Source organism: Chiloscyllium plagiosum, chromosome 15 (assembly GCF_004010195.1).
Source record: "Chiloscyllium plagiosum isolate BGI_BamShark_2017 chromosome 15, ASM401019v2, whole genome shotgun sequence".
Lineage (NCBI taxonomy): Eukaryota > Metazoa > Chordata > Chondrichthyes > Orectolobiformes > Hemiscylliidae > Chiloscyllium > Chiloscyllium plagiosum.
The window spans coordinates 80,968,084-80,986,445 of NC_057724.1; the positions used below are offsets into that span (position 1 = coordinate 80,968,084).

At 44.3% G+C, this 18,362-nt stretch overlaps 1 protein-coding gene across 2 annotated transcripts in view; it reads left to right on the forward strand.

The window, feature by feature from the left end:
* Positions 1 to 18,362, forward strand: part of arhgef6 (Rac/Cdc42 guanine nucleotide exchange factor (GEF) 6) — a 212,305-nt gene that overhangs the window by 100,836 nt on the left and 93,107 nt on the right. For both annotated transcript variants that reach the window (XM_043705208.1, XM_043705209.1), the window contains exons 6-8: positions 4,694 to 4,788; positions 11,271 to 11,366; positions 15,105 to 15,227. In XM_043705208.1, coding sequence (XP_043561143.1) covers positions 4,694 to 4,788; positions 11,271 to 11,366; positions 15,105 to 15,227 — 314 coding nt within the window. The remainder of the gene's footprint in view (positions 1 to 4,693; positions 4,789 to 11,270; positions 11,367 to 15,104; positions 15,228 to 18,362) is intronic.

Below are 18,362 nucleotides of genomic sequence, written 5' to 3' on the forward strand. Positions count from 1 at the left end.
CTGGAGTTAACCCATCTATGTGACTGTATCTGAGACTTTCCCCCCTTCCTATAACTGCCATCCATCACATACTGTTGCTGTTGCAAATTCCTCATCACTTCTAACTGTCTCTCCAGATTCGCAGCCAACAGCATTTATGGCAGATATAATCCACAGTAACCCTTAAACTCTCTTTAAACTCCCACATCTGACAAGAAGTACATATCACTCTATTAAAGACCATTTTTGCTCCTTCACAATCTACAGACCCAGAAAATAACACCAGGCCACAATCACGTGAGGAAGGAGCGTCGCTCTGAAAGCTAGTGCTTCCAATTAAACCTGTTGGACTATAACCTGGTGTTGTGTGATTTTTAACTTTGTACACCCCAGTCCAACACCGGCACCTCCATGTCATGACTGGTAGGAGTAGTCTATATACATCCTAACAGTAGCTATACTGTAGAACAGAATAAGGAGGAGATAATGAGGGCAAGAAATAAAGGCAGTGTACTAATCATGGGTGACTTTAATATTCATGTTGTTGGGAAAATAAAATTGGCAGAGGTAGTCATAAGGAAAAATTCATTGCATGTACTCGGGCAGTTTCCCAGAAATATATGTCGTGGATCCAAACAAGGATCTGCTTTGAAATAGTGACAAAAGGGTGTTCAAATTTAGCATTCAGTTTGAGAGTGAGAAACCTAGTTTAGCAACAATTGTGTTAAACTTAAATCAAGGTAATAATAAAGGAATGAGGGCAGGATTGGCTGGACTAGGCTAGGAAAGGACTTTCACAGCAAAGGGACTGTAAGAACAATGACAGATATGTAATGACTCCTGAGAGAGATATCCCAGTAAAGATAGTAGAGAAAGTCACTACAGAGATAGTGGGTTCACTGATCATAATCTTCCAGAAATTCTTGGATTCTGGGAAAGTCCCTGAGTATTGAAAATGGCTAATGTTACACCTTTATTCAAAAGACGAAAAGCAGGTAACTATTGGCCAGTTAGTTTAACATCTGTCATTGGGAAAGTATTTGAATCTATTATAAAGAATTTACTAGCAGACCATTCAGAAATATGTAATCTGATTAAGCTGAGTCAGCACGGCTTCATGAAGGGGAAATCATACCTAACCCATTTAATAAGATTCTTTGACGAGCTAACAAGTAGGAGAGATAAAGGGGAAACAGTAGATGTCAATATTTGGATTTTGAAAAAGGCATTAATCACCAAAAATTACCGAAAGCTTCCATCCGAGTTCAGCAGGTATTAGGGAAGGCAAATGGAATCTTTGTCTTTCCTCCAAAAGGAACGGAGTATACAAGTAGAAAGATTTTGCTAAGCACTAGTCAGGTCACAGCTGGATTAGAGAGAGCAGTTTTGGGCTCCGTATCTAAGGAAAGATATCTTGGCATTGGAGACAGATTCAGAAAAGTTTCATCAGGCTGATTGCTGATTTTCTTATGAAGATGGTTGAGTAGTTTGGGCTTGTTGCCTGACCTACTGTGCTTTTCCAGCACCACTCTAATCTAGACTCTGATTTCCAGCATCTGCAGTACCAACTTCTGCCTAGATTGGGCTTGTACTCACTGAAGTTCAGAGAATGTGGTGACCTTATTGAAAGATACAGGGTTGTTGGAGGACTGACTGCAAGTATGCCTACCTTGAAGAAGTTCTCCTCCTCTCTCTACAAAGATCTCAGTGAGTCTCTCTCTCACTGCAACCCCCAGATCATCATCTCTGCTCTGAAACTCTTCAACCTGAAACAGACTCGCTACCACAGCCACATCTGTACTTCACCAGTTTCCTCATTTTCCCTCTCCCCATTTTACCCCAGTTCCAACCTGCCAGCTCATGACCTGTCCTACCTGCCAATCTTCCTTCACACCCTACTCCCTGACCTATCACCTTTATCCCCACCCCTATCCACCTATTGCACTCTTAGCTGCCTTCTCCCCAGTCCCATCCCCTCCCATTTATCTCTCCACCCCGGAGGTTCCTAATGAAGGGCTCCGGCCTGAAACGTTGATTTTCCTGCTTCTTGGATGCTGCCTGACCTGCTGTGCTTTTCCAGCACCACTTTAATCTTGACTCTGATTTCCAGCATCTGCAACCCTCACTTATTGGAAGACTGGACAGGGGAGATGCTGAGAGGTTGTTTCCCCTTGTGGGAGAATCTAGGACCAGAGGGCATCATCTCAGAATAAAGGTTTGTGCATTCAGGACAGATGAAGAGTTTCTTTTCTGAGTAGGCAATCCTTTTGTTCCCATTCATTCATGGGATGTGGATGTGACTGGCCAGGTCAGTATATTATTGATCTTCGCTTGGCTGTTGAGAATCTACCACATTACTGGTGGTCAGGAGTCACATGTAGGCAGACCAGGCAATTTCCTTCCCTCAAGGACATTAGTGAACTACACGAGTTTTTCCAACAATCAGCACTGGATTCATGGTCATCATTATAGATGGTTAATCCTGGATATATCATTGAACTCAAATCTCATCATCTCTCTCAGATTAGATTAGATTCCTTACAGTGTGGAAACAGGCCCTTCGGCCCAACCAGTCCACACCAACCCTCCAAAGAGTATCCGACCTTGACCCATTTCCCTCTGACTAATGCACCTAACACTACGGGCAATTTACCATGGCCAATTCACCTGACCTGCACATCTTTGGACTGTGGGAGGAAACTGGAGCACCCGGAGGAAACCCACGCAGACACAGGGAGAATGTGCAAACTCCACACAGACAGTCACCCGAGGCTGGAATCGAACCTGAGACCCTGGCGCTGTGAGGCTGCAGTGCGAACCACTGAGCCATGATATGATGGAATTTGAACCTGGGACCCTGGGATGCTGGATTTATACTATCACCTCCCCAAGTTTGGAAATCTTTACCTCAGAGGGCAATCATTAAAAACCTGTCTTGGTTTTCAATATACTTAGTAAGGGGAATGGCAGGAAAGTGAATGTGAGGATTATTAGATCCGCCATGATCTCATTAAATGGCGAGTAAGTTAGCTGGGCTGGATAGTTGTGTCTTATGGTGTGATTATTCACCTCCTGTGTAACCACTCGGGCTAAATACCAACGAAGTATGGATTCTCACAATGTGATCTGCTCTATATTGGGGAGGTGAAATGCAGACTGGGTGACCACTTCGCAGAACATCTTGTTCCATCCACAAAAGTGACCCTGAGCTTCCTGTTTGCTGCCAGTTCAACACCCCGCCCTGTTCCCTGGCCAACACACCTCTCTCAGGCTTGGTGCAGCAAAGCTCCATGTGAGCTGGAAGGACAGCATCTCACTGTTTGCCTGGGGACCCTGCAGCCCTCTGCACTCAGTATCAAATTCAACAGTTTTAGGGCTTGAACTCCTTCTGCCATGTCCTTACCCACCCCCCACACACCAGGCTTTGTCATCACATGGCCTGTTACCACAGACAGTCTATTGTCAGACACTAATAGTCCCCAGTAGCAGCTATCCATTCCCCCAGGCTGACCTTTTCCCATTCATTCATCTACCCAACTGTTGTTCTCTCTCTCTGGGCTCCACCTCCTATAATTTACTCCCCCACTCCCACTACCTTCAGCATATTACCAACCTTTTCATACTACAATCAGTTCTGGACCTGAAACATTAACTCTGCTTTCTCTCCACAGATACTGCCTAACCTGCTGGGATTCTCCAGCAGTATCTGTCCTTGCATTTTTATCATGTTTTTGTGACCACACGACATGTGAAAACATTTTCCTGCCAATGGTATTAGTGGGGTTGGTGCTGTAATGTATAAAGCAGTAAACTCAGTTGGCTTTATCCCATTGTTGAATGTTCTGTGGAAATCTTATTGACCAGCAATTCTATGGCTGAATGAAGTCATCATGTTGGAGACTGCGTAACAATCTGGCAGTCACTTTGTCAGGAGCAGAATGTCAAGCTGAGCCCTCAGAATGTGCTTAAATTTGTAGATATTCTTAGCACAGCTTATGTATGTCTGGTGTCCCTCAGCGAATTTCCCAAGTGATAATGCGGAATTTTAAAATGAATCTTCCTTTCTGCACACAGACTTTTCTTTCTAACTGCCTAGACTGTTGGAAAAGAAGTGAAGGAATATTTCACAACTTGTTTATCATGTCGCAAGGTGTCAGTCATCCCAGACTCTAAGTGCCAGGCCTGCAGGCTGATCACTTTTTGGGCTAGTCAGAAACTGAGTGCCGTTTAGGTATAGTCTGCCTGCACTGCTAGATTGAAGCAGCAGTGTCTGCTTTATACATCGAGAAAATTATCACCTCAGCATTTAATAAAGACACTCATTTGAGGGCGAATGTAAGACTTTATAATGGTTCAGGTCACAGCTGTTGGGGTTTGCATCTGATGTTGCTTGTGCCACGAGTCACGTTGAGGATAAATGTAACCTCTCATTGTCGGCTGCAGCACAGTGAGTATCTGCATCAGCATGATGATCTGAATTTCAGCTGCCAAGTCACGTTAACCTGCAAGGATATTTGCAATCGTTTGAGGCAATGTTTTGCAGAGATTGAATAGAATGTTTTGTTTTGAGCAAGAAATAAAATCTGTTTGAGGCATTTGCAATTGAAAATGCATTAAGTTTTTTGTTTGGACTTGAAATTGAAATGAACATTGATTTTAAGGCTGTGTATATGTGGCCACATTAATGTTTAATAAATGTCTTTTCTCCTCAAAGGTTGTACAGAATATTTTGGACAATGAACGAGATTATGCAAAGGAGCTCCAGGTCTTGCTCAGCACATACCTGCGGTCACTGCAGGCCAATGACAAGTTAGTATCCAAACCTGCATCTTCTCTGACAACATGCTCGTTAGACTAACAGTTTTAGATCAAAGTTCAAATTATTCACATGGTTCTTGCGATTTTGTACTTATGACTGGTCTTGGGAATATCATTCTCAACCCAGTCTTCTGGAGTGTTTGTTGCAATAACAGAGCAGTTTCCTCAGAAGCTTTCCTTCCGACTTTCTAATTTAGTGCATTTCCTTTCAGATATTTTAGTTCCTATTGCATTTTCCTGCTGCTCGACTCTTTGTTCAGTACATTCTGGGCCCTGTGACACACTGTGACCTGGTTATGTCACAGGATAAATAATCCTGGAAATGTAGATGAGAATTTCAATTCCGTGTACTCTGGAAATGAAAATCCGATCCTGGTAAAGTGTTAAAGAGCTGCGTGTTTACTCACTAATGCCCTGTAAGGGGTTCCAATCTGTTGTCCTTGCTTGGTCTGGCTCAAGTCTGACTGCAATGCAGTTGACTCTTAATCGCCCTCTAGTGGCTGAGCAAGAACTCGGTTACAGCAAGACTGCAAAACGTCTCTCAGAATTGACCAACGCTGGCCTCACCGGTGACCCCCACATCCTGAAAGTAAAACACATGCCTCAGCTCATCTGTTGTTTTTATTCATCACTAGCTAACCCAGTATTTACTGTCCATACCTAATTGCCTTTGAAGATGAGAGGAAATGTCTTCACCCAGAGAATGGTGAATTCACTACAGTATAAAGCAATTGAGACCAAAACATTGCAGGATTTCAGGAGGGAGTTGTATATGGCATTTGGGGCTTCAGAAGTCAAAAGATACAAGGGAAAAGTGGGAACAGGGTGTAGAGTTGGTTGATCATATTGAATGATGGAACATGCTCAGTGGGCTGAATGGCCTGCTTTGTTTTAACTGAGTGACTTTCTGGCTCATTTTAGAGGGCAGTAAGGCTGAACCACATTACTGAGAGTCTGGAGTCACATGTTTGAGCCCAGACCAGGTAAAGGCCGCAGATTTCCTTTTCAGGTGGGTTTTTTTTTAATAACAACATAGGTACTGTTAGGTCAGTTTCTCACTGATTCAGTTTCGTCATCTGCAGTGGAATTCCCAGAACATTAGAATGAATGTTTAGGATTACTGACCCAGTGGCATTACCACTACACCCCTTATCTATGCGTTTACGGTGAAATCATGATGAGGCAAAACCAGATAACCTAAATTGTCGAGCTTGCTGACAGGAAATCTACTGAAAGTGCCCGTGATAAAATGAGGTCCCAGGCTGGTAACTCCAGATTAGCTAAACCTGTGCCAGCTTGGTATGTGACTGTGGTGACCATACCAACCAGTCAGAGCAGATTCATGCCATGTTACAGCAGGTCAGGTTACCACCTGACACTCTGATCTCTGTGCGAAGCCTCCACATTAGCAGGCTGACAGACCCCTGCAGGATGACTGGCTGCTTCTCTGTTTGAAACTGCAAAGACTGACAGGGTGCCTTGGGCACCATGAGAATGTTTGATTACATTGATGACATGGAGCTCTGTATCACTCTCGTTCAAAGATACCACATCAACCAGAAATAAAATAGCTGCTTTTCTCCAGGGTTAACTCCCAATATATTTCAATCTTTTATGTACTGTACAAGGTCAGACCATTGTAAGGTGTGGACAGTTTGAAAAACAAACACATTTTTCACATGTTTATTGCATCAGCTTTCATTTGTTGGCAAGGAGTGTGTTTGTAGCCAAAATAGAATTGCACAGGGAGCTAGCCTGAAGATTCCCGTTGGCTACAGCCTTGTTTGGGTTCTTTGATGTGCCATTCAATGAAATGCAGCCTTGATGTCAAGGGCTGTCCCTCTCCTCTCCCCTCCCCTCCCCTCTGGAATTCAGCTCTCTTGTCCATGTTTGACCCAAGGCTGTAATGAGGTCAGGAGCTGAGTGATCCTGGGGGAACCCAAACTGGGTGTTGCTGAGCAGGTGCTGCTTGATAGCTCTGTTTTTGACCCCTTCCATCACTTTAGTAATTAATGTCAAGGCTGTTAGGGTGGGAATTGGCCGGGTTGGATTTGTCCTGCTTTTTGTGTACAGGACATACCTGGGCAATTTTCCACATTACCGAGTGGATGTCAGTGTTGTCGCTATACTGGAGCAGCTTGGCTCGGGAAGTGGCAAGTTCTGGAGTGCATGTCTTCAGTACTATTGGCAGAATATTTTTGGGACCCTAGCTTTTGCAGTATCCAGCGTCTTCGACTGTTTCCTGATGTCACATGGAGTGAATGGAATTGGCTGAAGACTGATATGTGTAACACTGGGCGCCACTGGAGGAGGACGAGATGGATCTTCCACTCAGTACCTTTGGCAAAAGATTGCTGCGAAAGCTTTTGTACTGATGGGCTGGGCTCTTCCATCATTGAGGGTGGGCATATTTGTGGAGCTGCCTTCTCCAGTGAGTTTAATTGTCCACTACCATTCGTGACTGGATGTGTCAGGACTGCAGAGCTAAGAGCTGATGCATTGGTTGTGGGATTGCTTGCCTTTGTCTGTCATTTGCTGCTTATGCTGTTTGACACACAAGCAGTCCTGTCTTGTGGCTTCACCAGGTTGACACCATGCCAAGTGTCAGATCTCTCGTGGGAAGGCATTTCGGTGATAGTGATCACAACTCCCTGGCCTTTACTATAGTCATGGAGGGGGAAAGGGGCAGACTGTATGGTAAAGTCTTTAATTTGGGGAGGGGGAATTACAATGCTGTAGGCAGGAAATGGGTGACTTAAATTAGTAGTGATCACAACTCCCTGGCCTTTACTATAGTCATGGAGGGGGAAAGGGCAGACTGTATGGTAAAGTCTTTAATTTGGGGAGGGGGAATTACAATGCTGTAGGCAGGAAATGGGTGACTTAAATTAGGAACAGATGTTCTCTGGAAACACACAACCGAAATGTGGAGGTTGCACTTACAGTTTGAGCTGGACAGGTTTGTCCCACTGAGTTGAGGAAGGCATGATAGGGTGAAGGAACCTTGGGGGACAAGGGATATGGAACATCTAGTCAAGAGGAAGAAGGAAGCTTATTTAAGGTTGAGGAGGCAAGGATCAGACAGAGCTCTAGAGGGTTACAAGGTCTCCAGGAAGGAACTGAAGAATGGACTCAGGAGAGCTAGAAGGGGCATGAAAAAGCTTTAGCAGGTAGGATTATAGAAAACCCTAAGGTGTTCTACACTTACGTGAGGGGTATACTTATTATTGAGGGGAATGGCCACAGGGGGTCCCTACACTGTCTGCCTCTTCCCATTTCCTCTCCTGGTGGTCACCCAGCTCCCTTTATCCTGTAACTTAGGTGTGACTGCCTCCCTACATCCCTCTCTTATCATCCCCTCAGCCTCGAACAATTCAAAGTTCATCCATCTCCAGTTCCCTAACACGGTCTGTGAGGAGCTGGGGTTGGGTGCACAGGTGAAGTCAGCAGGGTCCCCAGCAGTGACCTTTACCTCCCACATCCTGCAACAGGAGCATGCAACTGCCCTAGCTTTCATCCCCTCTGCTCTAAATTGTGAGGAGAGATTAAAAAAAACTTGACCTTACCACCCTTCCACACAGAGCCTTTTTTATGGGTTCGAGGAGGAGGAGGATGTAGTGTAGTGTTTTGGGTTTAGCAGCAGTCCCCATGTCTGCTTCTGCTCCTGTTCAGCCATCGCTCTGCTGATTCACCGGGTCAGTATTTATATTCAATCTTCCCTTCCCAGCTGCCCCTGGCTTACACTCTCTTAACTCCCATGGCGGGAAAGGAGCAGAAGTAACAGGGTTGTTGTCATGGGTGACTGTAATTTCCCTAATACTGATTCGAACCTGCTTAGTTCCAATAATTTGGATGGAGCAGATTTTGTCAGGTGTGCCCAGGAAGGGTTCCTGACTCAATATGTAGAAAGGCCGACGAAAGGGGAGGCCATATTGGATTTGACGCTTGGCAATGAGCCAGGCCAGGTGTCAGATCTCTTGGTGGGAGAGAATTTTGGTGACAGTGACCACCTAGTGCCTCACCTTTACTGTACTTATGGAGAAGGATAGAAGCAGACAGTATGGGAAAGCATTTAATTTGGGGAGAAGAAATTGCAATGCAATTGGGCAGGAAATGGGGTGCCGAAATTAGGAACAGATGTTCTCAGGGAAATACACGACAGAAATGTGGAGCACTTACAGTTCGTGCTGGACAGGTTTGTCCCACTGAGGTGAGGAAGGCATGGTAGGGTGAAGGAACCTTGGGGGACAAGGGATATGGAACATCTAGTCAAGAGGAAGAAGGAAGCTTATTTAAGGTTGAGGAGGCAAGGATCAGACAGAGCTCTAGAGGGTTACAAGGTCTCCAGGAAGGAACTGAAGAATGGACTCAGGAGAGCTAGAAGGGGCATGAAAAAGCTTTAGCAGGAAGGATTATAGAAAACCCTAAGGTGTTCTACACTTACGTGAGGAACAAGAGAATGGCCAGAGTGAGGGGAGGGCCGATCAGGGATAGTGGAGGGAACGTGTGCTGGAGTCGGTGGAGGTAGGGGAGGTCCTTACTGAATACTTTGCTTCAGTATTCACTTGCGAGATAGACCTTGATGTTTGTGAAGACAGTGTGAAACAGACTGATATGCTCGAACAGGTTGCTGTTCAGAAGGAGGATGTGCTGAAAATTTTGAACTTCATGGGGATGGATAAGTCTCTGATCCAGATGGGAAATACCCAAAGTTACTACAGGAAATGAGGGAAGAGATTGCTGTGGCTTTGACGATGATCTTTGCACTCTCGCTGTCCCCTGGAGTAGTGCCAGATGATTGGGGGCAAATCTTATTCCTTGTTCAAGAAAGGGTATAGGGATAACCCTGGGGAATTACACACCAGTCATTCTTAGGTCTGTGGTGGGCAAATTATTGGAGAGGATTCTGAGAGACAGGATTTATGATTATTTGGAAAAGCATAGTTTGATTAGAGATAGTCAGCATGACTTTGTGAGGGGCAGGTCATGCCTCACAAATCTTGTCGAGTTATTTTGAGGATGTGACAAAACACATTGATGAAGGTAGAGCAGTAGTTGTGGTGTACAAGGATTTTAGCAGGGTATTTGATAAGGTTCTCCATGGTAGGCTTCTTCAGAAAGTAAGGAGGCATGGGATACAGGGAAATAGAAGACAAAGGGTGGTAGTAAATAGAAAGTATTCAGCCTGGAGCTCGGTGACCAGTGGTGTTCCCCAAGGATCTGTTCTGGGACCTCTGCTGTTTGTGATTTTTACAAATGACTTGGATGAGGAGATAGAAGGATGGGTTAGTAAGTTTGATGATGACACCAAGGTTGGTGGAGTTGTGGATAGTGTGGAGGGCTGTTGTAGGTTGCAACAGAACATTGCTGAAACTTTATTGCTGGAACAGCACAGCAGGTCAGGCAGCATCTAGGGAACAGGAGATTCGACGTTTCGGGCACAGGCCCTTCTTCAGGAATGGAGAAGGGCCTGTGCCCGAAACGTCGAATCTCCTGTTCCCTAGCTGCTGCCTGACCTGCTGTGCTGTTCCAGCAATAAAGTTTCAGCTTTGATCTCCAGCGTCTGCAGACCTCACTTTCTCCTGCAACAGAACATTGACAGGATGCAGAACCGGGCTGAGATGTGGCAGATGGAGTTCAACCTGGAAAAGTGTGAAGTCACTCACTTTGGAAAGTCGAATTTAAATGCAGAATATAGGGTCAAATGCAGGATTTTTGGCAGTGTGGAGGAACAGAGGGATCTTAGGGTCCATGTCCATAGATCCTGCAGAGTTGCCGCCCAGATTGATAGGGTTGTCAAGAAGGTGTATGGTGTGTTGGCTTTCTTAGCAAGGGGCTTGAGTTTAAGAACCACAAGGTTATGCTGCAGCTCTATCGATTCCTTGGAGCACACTTGGAATATTGTGTCAATTCTGATCGCCTGATTATAGGAAGGATGTAGAAGCATTAGAGAGGGTGCAGAGGAGATTTACCAGGATGCTGCCTGGATTGGAGGGCATATCTTATGAGGGAGCTAGGGTTTTTCTTATTGGAGTGAAGAAGGTTGAGAGGTACAAGATGATGAGAGGCATAGATAGAGTGGATAGCCAGAGACTTTTCCCAATGTGGAAATGGGGGAACATAATTTTCAGGTGATTGGAGGAAGGTTTAGTGAAGATGTCAGAGGGAGGTTCTTTATGGAGAGTTTTGAGTGGGTGGAATGCACTGCCAGCAGTGGTAGTAGAGTCAGAGACATTAGGGACATTTAAGTGACAGTTAGGCACATAGTACAATGTTAGGGTTTGTAGAATAGTCTGATCTAAGAGTGTGATAAAAGTTTGAGGGCTGAGGTGTCTGTACTGTTCCATGTTCATCTTCACGAATCCCTGGAGCAGCTGTTTGACTGAAATCCCAGGTTTATTAAAATAACTGAAATGGCTGCTTCTGCCCAACTAGTTACTCTCATTTTTATGTTTAATTTGTATTGTTTCCAGATTAACTGCTGCTGATATCGGGGCATTAAAAGGAAATCTGGAGGAAATCTGCTCATTTCAGCAAACCCTCTACCAGACTTTGGAGGAATGTACAAAGTAGGTCAACAGATAATTGATTATGTCGAGCCGTTCGGCGAAACTCCGCAGTACCATTTCCCTTGAATGTTTTGAGCGGCTTTTACTAATTTATGATCAGTTTGGATTTGCAGTCTGTCAGCACCTTTTGGTTCAGGGGCAGATGTTTTGGGTGACAAGGAATTTATTCCCTTAGAGGGTTGTGATTGTTTTGAACATCACACCACAAAAATTGTCAGTGCGGACCCCGTGTGCGCGCGGACCCCGTGTGTGTGCGGAATCGTGTGTATTTTTAAAAGATTGGTAGATCAGTCAGAGAATCATGGGTAACGGAAAGGTCAGGAAAGCGGATGTGAGGAATGTCGGACCATAAATAAAAATGGGAATTACTGGAAAAACCTAGTGATATTGACAGCATCTGTGGAGAGAAAGCAGAGTGAACATTTAGGGTCCAGTGGCCCTTCAGAAATTCAGCTCGGACCTGAAACATTAACTCTGCTTTCTCTCCACAGATGCTGCCAGACTTGCTGAATTTTTGCAGTAATTTCTGATTTTGTTTCTGATTTCCAGAATCTGTTTTGTTTGGTGTCAGATCAGCCAGGATCAAGGTGAAGGGCTGGAATAGCCTATCCCTGTTCCTATTTCTTGTGATCTTATCTCTGTAAACCTTCTGCCCCTTACCCATAATTTCATGCTCCCTGGTCATTGATCTCTCAACCAAGGGGGTGATGTCATGTGCCATGGTCCATGGCCCTCAGCTTTAACTTGGAAACATAGAAAAGGAGAAAATAGGAGGAGGCCATTTGGCCCTGTCTGCCTTCGCCATTCAATAGGCTCACGACTCATCATCCAACTGTGCCCTGTTCCCACTTTCTCACCAGTAACCTTTGACACCTTTAGATCAAAGAACCATATCTAACTCTTTAAAGTCAGTGGGGAGTCTGCCTACAATTCCGATGGAATTCCCACTGCACTGTGACACTGAAAGGGAGGTTAGTTCCACTAGGTCCAGGGAAGCTGCCAAGGTGATTTACCCTTGCCCCCCCCGCCTCCTCCTTGGTGGATACCAGCCAGCACAGCTCAACGATGAGGTGATTAAGCCACCATTCATTGACCACTTCACCTGACGAAGGAGCAGTGCTCCAAAAGCTCCTGATTGTAAATAAACCGACTGGACTATAGCCTGCTGTCGTATAAATTCTGATTTTATCTAGCCCAGTCTAACACCAGCACTTCCACATCACGACTGCTTAAGGAAATCAGTTAACCCAAGAACAGACAGGAGAGCTGAGGAGGTGGGGCTGGGCTGGGAGCGAAGGACAGCGAGAGGGCCATGAAGCAGTTCAGAAGGGAGGCTATTCAATGTGTTGTGCCTGGGCTGGCTCTTTGAGTTGTCCAATTGATTGGTGTCTCTGGATTCTCCCCTTCAAATGTTTCTCCAGTTCCCTGTTTGAAAGTTTGAACTGAATCTGTCTCCACCATGTTCCAGGTCCCAACACCACTCTCTCATCAAAGCAATGTCACCACACCCTGCTTCTGCTACTCTGGCCAATCGCCTTTGACAGCTGGCCTTTGCTTATTGGCCCTGTAGCAGCCGAGACCATCCGGGTCCATGTAGAGGAGCTTTGCAGCTCTGAGCCCCGCTGGCCTTGTATCAAGAAGCTGGTTAGCTTTTCAGGTTCAAACTAAAGCCAGCTCACACCCCCTCCCCAGAGCATTCTGTTGAGTGATTGGTGTTCAGTGGCCCCGGCTGAATATTGGTCAGGGTAGAATCTGGCTAGTTTGTGAGTCACTATCCAATTGATATTGTCTGTAAAGATTTGCAAACCAGTAAAGGCTGCATCTTATGGGAGGGCACACCACAAGGTGACAGATGGCCCAGGGAATTGCCAGTGCCCTCAGCGATGGAGGAGGTTAGCAGAGGGATGGAGCGGTGAAGGTGCTGGTCGCTACCCAAGGGCCACGTTGAGCAGTTTCACAGGTTAAATTGTTGTGTTTCTGCTGGAACAGTTAATGACTCACACAGAGTAGCTGACTGTGTTTTCTGAGGCATAAGATTCTGAAAACATTTGTATTTCCTTCCTGTAAGGCAGATGGTAGGTTATTTCAGGAGAAAGCACAGAACAGCACAGATGGTCATCGAAGCCAGTTGTGAACTGTTGGTGAATCTGTGGTGAATATTGTGAAGAACAGAGAATGGAAGATGTTGTCATGTGTGAAGGATAATCGAAGTTTGATAGTTTATAAAGAGGCAGTTATCAACAGGAGTACTCCCCTCCGGTCAGTGTCCTTCCGGTTACTGGCCCACTTACAATTTCTGCTTTTTCTGTCAAATCCCTCATGGTTGGGAAAACTCGTATCAAAACATCCGCTGAGCTGCTGCGAGGTTATTTTGCCTGTGAAGATGGGTTGATGTCGGGCGTACACTGCATTGTAAAAGGTGCCTTTCTCATGTGCAGCATGACATTGAGGGGCCGCCTCAAGTAACGTGGGTGGGGTATTAGTATCACAGTCAATTCTTCTCCCTCAAATACCGTCACTGGGTTAGGTGCAAAAGCAAAACCGACAGTGGATACTGGAGATTGGAGATGGAAATGGAAAATGCTGGAGATACTCAGCAGGTCTGGCAGCCTCTGTGTGGACACAGAGGGACTTTCCTCGGAGCTCTCGATGGAATGTGATATTTCACCGCTGGCCGTAACTTAGGCTTCGTGTTTTTGTGAGCAAGAGAATGAATCCCTGCTCCTGGGATCAGACAGTGTGCAAAGTGGCTGCTATCTTTGTTGCAGAATAGGTCAGCTTAACTCTTCATGAATATTTGTTCACACAAGTTGCTTTGGTGGAAGAGATTAGATGTGGAGAGTGACCCTTTAGCAAAAAGAGTCCGCTGCTGATGGTTTAGATAAATGTTGCACGAACATCTCACAAACAGGAAATCCCATTTTATGATATATTCACATTGTGTTTTTACAAGGGGCTGTCTCCCATTGGTTGATTGTAACCATCAGAACACTGTTTGTTTATTAATGTTGGTCCGAGCAGAAATCCACAAGGAGTGATGGCCAGGAAATCTGAGACCCTGAGGGCACTAATTCTGATAGAAACCTGTCAGAATTATTCTCCAAAGGTGCTCAGTAAGTGAGCTCAGACCTTCTAACAGCTTTCCAGTAACAACTTCCCTTTGAGGTAATAATGTCAGAAGCACAGCAACTAGATTGCACACACAGCAAGATCGCACAGGCAGCAGTGAGACAAATGGCCAATTGAAAATCTTACGGTGTTATTTTAATATAAATATTGGCCACTGGAACAAGCAGTTTCTGCCCAACTGAGTATTGATACCAGAGGATCAGTCACCACTACCTAACAGGGAAGAAGAGGACTAAGTTTCATGTTGATGATGAAAGAAGATGGCTCTGACAGTGCGGCGCTCCCTCAGCACTGACCCTCTGACAGTGCAGCACTCCCTCGACGCCAACCCCCCAACAGTGCGGTGCTCCCTCAGCATTGACCCCCCCCGACAGCGCAGCGCTCCCTCAGCATTGACCCCTCCCGACAGCGCGGCCCTCCCTCAGTACTGACCCCCCGACAGCGCGGTGCTCCCTCAGCACTGACCCTCTGATAGCTCGGCGCTCCCTCAGCACTGACCCTCCGAAAGTGCGGCACTCCCTCAGTACTGACCCTCCAACAGCGCAGTGCTCCCTCAGCATTGAGCATGTCAGATTAGATTATGTAACTTGTTAATTATTTCATTCTCAGGTTACCAGATTCCCAGCAGAAAGTTGGTGGTTGCTTTCTTAATCTCATGCCTCAATTGAAGTCATTGTATCTCGCGTATTGTGCAAATCACCCATCTGCTGTCGGTGTGCTCACAGAACACAGGTATGATCTGCCGGGGGGTGGGGGAGGGAAGTGGGGATGGGGGGATCATTTATGTGTTGTGTTTGTATTGGGGATGGAGTGTGGAGGGGTTTGGAATGCCTACAAGCTGTAACTTAAGAAAACCTCAGTGTCTTACAATCATGTTTTGAAGCAGACGGTTTATTTATATTCTAATAAACGTGTATTAACAGGTTTCAAACTATGAAGAGAAGTGTGGAGTTTTGTGTTACAGTATTTCAAAGGAATCCTCCTTGTGAATGAAATAATTACATATTTACGCATAGTGAAAAGAGTTTAATTGATGGTAACAATCTGAGTGGTGCCAGTAACAATCTGACACAGTACTCCAGTGTTTGAGCAGTGTTATACTGACAGATTACTCCAGTGTTAGTGCAGTATTATACTGACAGATTATTCCAGTGTTTGTGCAGTGATATACTGACAGGTTACTCCAGTGTTTGTGCAGTATTATACTGATAGATTACTCCAGTGTTTGTGCAGTGATATACTGACAGATTACTCCAGTGCTTGTGCAGTATTATACTGACAGATTACTCCAGTGTTTGTGCAGTATTATACTGATAGATTACTCCAGTGTTTGAATAGTGATATACTGACAGATTACTCCAGTGTTTGAACAGTGATATACTGACAGATAACTCCAGTGTTTGTATAGTGATATACTACCAGATTACTCCAGTGTTTGTGCAGTATTATACTGCCAGATTACACCAGTGTTTGTGCAGTGATATACTGACAGATCACTCCAGTGTTTGAGCAGTGATATACTGACAGAATGCTCCAGTGTTTGTGCAGTATTATACTGACAGATTACTCCAGTCTTTGTGCAGTATTACACTGACAGATGACACCAGTGTTTGTGTAGTATTATACTGACAGATGACACCAGTGTTTGTGCAGTATTATCCTGACAGATTACTCCAGTGTCTGTGCAGTGATATACTGACAGATTACGCCAGTGTTTGTGCAGTGATATACTGACAGATTACTCCAGTGTTTGTGCTGTATTATACTGATAGATTACTCCAGTGTTTGAACAGTGATATACTGACAGATTACTCCAGTGTTTGTGCAGTATTATACTGACAGATTACTCCAGTGTTTGTGCAGTATTATACTAACAGATTACTCCAGTGTTTGAGCAGCATTATACTGACAGATTATGCCAGTGTTTGTGCAGTATTATACTAACAGATTACTCCAGTGTTTGAGCAGTGATATACTGACAGAATACTCCAGTGTTTGTGCAGTATTATACTTACAGATTACTCCAGTGTTTGTGCAGTATTACACTGACAGATGACACCAGTGTTTGTGTAGTATTATACTGACAGACGACACCAGTGTTTGTGCAGTATTATATTGACAGATTACCCCAGTGTTTGTGCAGTATTATACTGACAGATTGCTCTAATGTTTGTGCAGTGATATACTGACAGATTATGCCAGTGTTGTGCAGTATTAAACTGACAGATTACTCCAGTGTTTGTGCAGCGTTATACTGACAGAATACTCCAGTGTTTGTGCAGTATTATACTGACAGATTACTCCAGTGTTTGTGCAGTATTATGCTGACCGATTATGCCAGTGTTTATGCAGTGATATACTGATATTACTCCAGTGTTTGTGCAGTGATATACTGACAGATTACTCCAGTGTTTGAGCAGTATTATATTGACAGATTACACCAGTGTTTGTGCAGTATTATACTGACAGATTGCTCTAATGTTAGTGCAGTATTATACTGACAGATTATGCCAGTGTTTGTGCAGTGATATACTGACAGATTACTCCAGTGTTTGTGCAGTATTATACTGACAGATTACGCCAGTGTTTGTGCAGTATTATATTGACAGATTATTCCAGTGTTTGGGCAGTATTATACTGAGAGATTACGCCAGTGTTCGTGCAGTGATATACTGACAGATTACGCCAGTGTTTGTGCAGTATTATACTGACAGATTACTCCAGTGTTTGTGCAGTGATATTTTGACAGATTACGCCAGTGTTTGTTCAGTATTATATTGACAGATTATTCCAGTGTTTGTGCAGTATTATACTGAGAGATTACGCCAGTGTTTGATCAGTATTATACTGACAGATTACTCCAGTGTTTGTGCAGCATTAAACTGACAGATTACTCCAGTGTTTGTGCAGTGATATACTGACAGCATGCTCCAATGTTTGTGCAGTATTATACTGACAGATTACTCGAATGTTTCTGCAGTATTATACTGACAGATTACGCCAGTGTTTGTGCAGTATTATACTGTCAGATTACGCCAGTTTTTGTGCAGTGATATACTGACAGATTACACCATTTCTTTGCAGTGATATACTGACAGATTACTCCAGTGTTTGTGTAGTGATACACTGACAGATTACTCCCGTGTTTGTGCAGTATTATACTGACAGATTACTCCAGTGTTTGTGCAGTGATATACTGACAGATTACGCCAGTGTTTGTGCAGTATTATACTGACAGATTACTCCAGTGTTTGTGCAGTATTATACTGAGAGATTATGCCAGTGTTTATGCACTAATAAACTGATATTACTCCAGTGTTTGAGCAGTGATATACTGACAGATTACTCCAGTGTTTGTGTTGTGATATACTGACAGATTACTCCAGTGTTTGATCAGTATTATACTGACAGATTACTCCAGTGTTTGTGCAGCATTAAACTGACAGATTACTCCAGTGTTTGTGCAGCGTTATACTGACAGAATACTCCAGTGTTTGTGCAGCGTTATACTGACAGATTACTCCAGTGTTTGTGCAGTATTATACTGACAGATTATTCCAGTGTTTGTGCAGTATTATACTGACAGATTACTCCAGTATTTGTGCAGTGATATACTGACAGATTACTCCAGTGTTTGTGCAGTATTATACTGACAGTTTACTCCAGTGTTTGTGCAGTATTATCCTGACAGATTACTCCAGTGTTTGTGCAGTATTATACTGACAGATTACTCCAGTGTTTGTTCAGTAATAGACTGACAGGTTACTCCAGTATTTGTGCAGTATTATACTGACAGATTACTCCAGTGTTTGTGCAGTATTACATTGACAGATGAGACCAGTGTTTGTGTAGTATTATACTGACAGA